Below are 5,995 nucleotides of genomic sequence, written 5' to 3' on the forward strand. Positions count from 1 at the left end.
CGAATTTGGTGGGAAAGGAGGTTTCTGGTGTGGTCGAAGGATCCTTTGACGCAGGCTATCTCCTGAACGTTAAGGTTAAAGACAGTGACATCAAACTCAGAGGTCTCGTGTTCATACCGGACAGAGTCAAACCGGTCACTCCAGAAAACGACGTGGCTCCTCTTGTTAGAATGTATGGAAGAGAAGAGATCAAAAATAACCAAACTGATCAACCTGATCTCCCTATTGGTCAACCAATGAAGGATGCTGCTGTTGTCACTACTGACTCGGAGATTAATGAATATGCTCAAGCTTTAACATTAATGCAACATATGAGCAATGGCGCGGTTCAAGCTAAGGAAGCTACGCCTGAGAAAGATGAAGTGATGGAAGAAGCCGCTACTAGGTTAGTGGAGTTCTTTTCAAATCCAGTGAGGAACAGTGTGACTGCTCAAGCACCAAGTCCTGTCGTGGTTCAGAAAGGTGAGGCTCGTGGATTCAATCTTATGGAGGAACCGGTTTCTCAAAGAGAGAAAGTGCCAGAGGAGCTTCTGCTAGAGCTTGGAAACAAGACGACAACATTGATAGCAAACTTGTTTGGAGGAGAGAAGAAGAAGGCTGATAGCAACATGGAAGAAGAAGAAAAATATATTCTACAATATCATGAATTCTGTAAATATATACATATATAAGGTATATATTTCGTTGTTAATTAAACAATATAACTTTAAAATCGTTTAAAATCCTATTGAATTTAGTTTGACGAAAAAAAACATCTATTAATCTTCTTGTGCAATCTATTTAAATTGACCATTGGTTGTATTTGAATCAATATCGCTTATCACACAAAAACAATTTCTTTTTGTTTGACAGCACAAAACGATATTTATGTTTATTGAATATGTTCAAAGACACGCAGACTCGAAGTATAATGACAGAACTGGAAAAAAAAAGTAAAATAATACATGGCCAATCGCTCTCATAAAGGACTAGGATAGTGAGAAATGTTGAGATTTCTTTACAAACCAACGAGAACACCTTCGTCATCAAACGTGAGAAACTGAACCTTGGTGAGGATCTCTTGCTTGAGATTTTCCTGCATGAGACATACTTCTCCCACCAGTGAGAGGCAACGATGAGTAGACGAATTCTTCCTTCTCAAATGCTTCTTCTGATCGTGATCAATCTGAGGCACGTCTTGTGTCACCAGAAGACTGTTGTTACGAGGAGCTTTATCCTCGTACGTCTTTGGCATCCACGAATCCTTAGGTGTTGTACGTACCTTGGCTAAGAATTCTTTGCCGACCTCTTTGAGAACGTGTAAAATCCTCTGTGCGGGCCTCATCCGAGCCACATGAAGTCCGAATACAGCAGAAATCGCTGTATCAAACTGAACAAACCCAAAACCTTTACTCTGGCCATTCTCCTCAGCGCGAGGACGATATGAAAGATCCGTCTGAGACAACATTATTCGCATAGCCTTTCCCTTCAAAACAGTGTTGCTGAAGCAACCCATAGCATTCTATGCTATAATCCAGAGAACAAACAAGAAACAAGAAAAAAAGATTTTTCATCAGATTCTATAATCCAGAGAACAAACAAGAAACAAGAAAGAAAGANGAAGTATAATGACAGAACTGGAAAAAAAAAGTAAAATAATACATGGCCAATCGCTCTCATAAAGGACTAGGATAGTGAGAAATGTTGAGATTTCTTTACAAACCAACGAGAACACCTTCGTCATCAAACGTGAGAAACTGAACCTTGGTGAGGATCTCTTGCTTGAGATTTTCCTGCATGAGACATACTTCTCCCACCAGTGAGAGGCAACGATGAGTAGACGAATTCTTCCTTCTCAAATGCTTCTTCTGATCGTGATCAATCTGAGGCACGTCTTGTGTCACCAGAAGACTGTTGTTACGAGGAGCTTTATCCTCGTACGTCTTTGGCATCCACGAATCCTTAGGTGTTGTACGTACCTTGGCTAAGAATTCTTTGCCGACCTCTTTGAGAACGTGTAAAATCCTCTGTGCGGGCCTCATCCGAGCCACATGAAGTCCGAATACAGCAGAAATCGCTGTATCAAACTGAACAAACCCAAAACCTTTACTCTGGCCATTCTCCTCAGCGCGAGGACGATATGAAAGATCCGTCTGAGACAACATTATTCGCATAGCCTTTCCCTTCAAAACAGTGTTGCTGAAGCAACCCATAGCATTCTATGCTATAATCCAGAGAACAAACAAGAAACAAGAAAAAAAGATTTTTCATCAGATTCTATAATCCAGAGAACAAACAAGAAACAAGAAAGAAAGATTTGTCATCAGATTCTTAATTGATCAACCGGAAAACCTAAATCAGTTAATTAAAGAAATCTAAAAAAAGTTACAAGTTTTACATCCATGAGCGATTGATTAATGAAGTTTCTAAGGTTTTAACAAAAAAATAGGGTTTATACTAACTATGAGAAGACGAACATGAGAGAGAGCTCCAACTTCCAAATCACTTAATTAAAGAAATCTTAAAAAGTAAAGAATATGAGAGAGTTCATGTTGCAACCAAAAACGGGAGTCCAAGAACGAAGAAACGAGAAGGGATCAAATTAAAGTTGAAGTCATCTTGTTACCGCTAAAAGATGAATCGAAGTTGACGAAAGCGTAAGACAAAGATTCTCCGGTGATCGAGTCGCGGCAAAGATGAACGGAGACGACGGGACCAATCACGGAGAATTTGTCGATGAGATTTTTCTCCGTCACGTCTGGACTAAGATCACCGACGTAAAGCGAAGCAAACCTTGAAGAATGGTGCGTTTCCGATTTCACGAGCGCCATGTTTGTTCGTTGATCAGTCGTTCTCCTCTCTCTCGCTATCTCTCTCTCTCTCTCTTTCTCTCTTGCTTTCTCTAGGGTTTTGGAAATGAGCAGTGATAAATGACGAAGAAGCATATATGGAGGTACACATATATACATGATCGTACGTTCCGTTACAACCGCTTCTAGNAAAGTTACAAGTTTTACATCCATGAGCGATTGATTAATGAAGTTTCTAAGGTTTTAACAAAAAAATAGGGTTTATACTAACTATGAGAAGACGAACATGAGAGAGAGCTCCAACTTCCAAATCACTTAATTAAAGAAATCTTAAAAAGTAAAGAATATGAGAGAGTTCATGTTGCAACCAAAAACGGGAGTCCAAGAACGAAGAAACGAGAAGGGATCAAATTAAAGTTGAAGTCATCTTGTTACCGCTAAAAGATGAATCGAAGTTGACGAAAGCGTAAGACAAAGATTCTCCGGTGATCGAGTCGCGGCAAAGATGAACGGAGACGACGGGACCAATCACGGAGAATTTGTCGATGAGATTTTTCTCCGTCACGTCTGGACTAAGATCACCGACGTAAAGCGAAGCAAACCTTGAAGAATGGTGCGTTTCCGATTTCACGAGCGCCATGTTTGTTCGTTGATCAGTCGTTCTCCTCTCTCTCGCTATCTCTCTCTCTCTCTCTTTCTCTCTTGCTTTCTCTAGGGTTTTGGAAATGAGCAGTGATAAATGACGAAGAAGCATATATGGAGGTACACATATATACATGATCGTACGTTCCGTTACAACCGCTTCTAGCTAGCGAGTGAGCAGCACACATAACTACACGCGCCACGAGTATCTCATATAACTAACTAAGTATCAACTCGCATTAAAATTAAATTTTCGTAACTTCATACTTAGTTATTTTTGCACTTCTTTTTTCCATAATGCATGCATGCATGCATGATATACGTTATATAATAATACATTGCTACGGCTAATACTTTATTACCCCAAATAATAAGGCTCTATATATTTTAGTCGAAGTGAATCTATATCAAGCCAAATGTTATTATTCCATTATACTCCAAATAGAGTTTTATTATATGGTGTTAATTATAAGTTGTAAAATGGCCGTGAAACTAATTAAGCGTAGTTAAGTAGTGGCAATAATATTACAAATTGTAGTTGAATAGTGTAAGCTAATATATGACGAAACAAAATAAAGTGTGAGCTATATAATTTTTTCTTTCTAATTTTACTCCTAATTAAGTGAAATATAAAACCCTACTTAATATTATTTTTAAAATATATTAATTTGGTATATCTGACATGAATGAGTTAAAGAGGTTTTACTGGTTCATGCATTTTAATGGATTTGGAAATCCAAAAAAAATTATGTGTTAATGTCTTATTCAAATCAATGATTTTAAAAATCATTATCAAAAAATCAAAATCATATGTTAATGGTCAAAATCCATTTATAATTAATATTTAAAATTTTACTCTCTTTGCTCCAATATATTGTATAATTAAGATCGTTTACGCTTTTTTTTATTTGTTCCATTTTCTAAAATTTTCTCAAGTTTTTATGCACTTTTTAATATTAATTTAATAATTTTTGACTATTTTAATTCTGTAGTAATTTTTTATTGGTTGAGTTTTGCTAAATGATAAAACATTTATTGCAAATTCAAGCAATAAAAAAACACCTGGAACAAATATACAGTATCATGAAATTAATTATAGTTTAAGAGTTTTTTCTATTGTGCAAATTTTCCGAATTGTCGAAGCATACTGTGTGTAAACATATATATTATAGAAGAAGTTTCTGGTTTACTTGTATGAATCTTAGTATTGACTGAAATTTGTTTTCGAAAAATGACTCCAAGTTTCTCAGATCCTCTGCTCGTAATCGACTAATCGGAATCACTCTCGTGCACGTGCTTTCGTATATTTCTAGAAACCTTTTCATGACTCATGAGCTATAAAGTATCGTGCCTCTGAGGTGTTTTAGATGGGTTTTGCTCAGTATGCTTAAAGGTGAAATTTGTTTGTGTTAAGGATTTATATTCTACTGCAACTTGTTGATGGCTTCAGAGGTATAGTATACTTGAATCTTAAATATAGCTAGCATATATAGCTGCTCTTTGTTCAATCCGAATTTTACTTGGGGATTTAGATTCTGGACAAACAAAATCTGTGCTTTGATATTCTGTCTTAAATTAGTTAAATAATGTGAAACTTGGAAGCTTCAAATTGTGGATAGAAATCTTCTCTTTTACCTTTACCTCTTTTTGTCTCGTAGATATCGAATCTGCAGAATGTTCGGACACAAAAACTGGTGATGAGATCTCCTCTTCTGCATTTGTCATTAGGCCTTCTTTGCACATGTCTAAAGACTCTATATATGTAAGTATGTAACCTGAAGTTCTAGTTCTTGTTATGCGACATCAAGCATAGATCAATATATACTGTTCAGTTCAGTGTTCTAAAGTTAAAACACAAAACACAAGGAGATGTTGAAGACTTTTTTTTTTTTTTACTCACATGGAATCTATTTGTTCCGACTCCGATTCTACGGTTAGTGATGGTCAAGAGGTTCCAAAAAACTAGTAGGGTATTATATCCATTCTGCTGCTAGGTGAGGTGGGGAGTGTTAGCAACCAAGGTAACTAATTTATAAAAACAACAAAGCTACCAAAGTCAAGATTTTAGTGTCACACATCGCAACATTGTATAAGATGATAATATTCTTACACCATCTCAATTGCGGATTCCGAAGAAGCTACCACAGAAACCAACAACAATTGATAAAGAACTTGAGCAATACATATCAACAACAATATATATGATGTAACAACAGGAAGCTAAGACACTGTAACCAAAAGAAGAGAGCAAATAAAAGACATATCACAGTGGTCATCTGCAATTTTTCTGTAAGCTTTTTGATGTTGTCTTTGTTCAGTGGTTTCTCTATCTCACTTTCTCACCAACAATTGTAATTGCAAAAACAAACTCTTAAAATCAATAAACAGAAGAACAATCTTTCCTTAGATCTACAAAGACAAGCCAACAGATTCGAATTCGAAAACAGATCTCAATTTCATCATAGAAAATTCCAATTTCGACACAGATGATTGAATCTAAGCTATAAGAACAAATCCTAAACATGTATATACAAAGGACGAAAGTGAAGAAAAAAAAAAAAAAA

The 5,995-nt window shown here is 36.2% G+C and overlaps 1 protein-coding gene across 1 annotated transcript; it reads left to right on the plus strand.

Moving 5' to 3' along the window:
* LOC104737793 lies at positions 3-671 on the plus strand (the record flags this gene model as incomplete). Its single annotated transcript, XM_010458054.1, has 1 exon — positions 3-671. A coding segment is annotated over one exon (669 nt), but the record flags the coding sequence as incomplete, so codon positions are not given.

Source organism: Camelina sativa, chromosome 13 (assembly GCF_000633955.1).
Source record: "Camelina sativa cultivar DH55 chromosome 13, Cs, whole genome shotgun sequence".
NCBI classification, from domain to species: domain Eukaryota; kingdom Viridiplantae; phylum Streptophyta; class Magnoliopsida; order Brassicales; family Brassicaceae; genus Camelina; species Camelina sativa.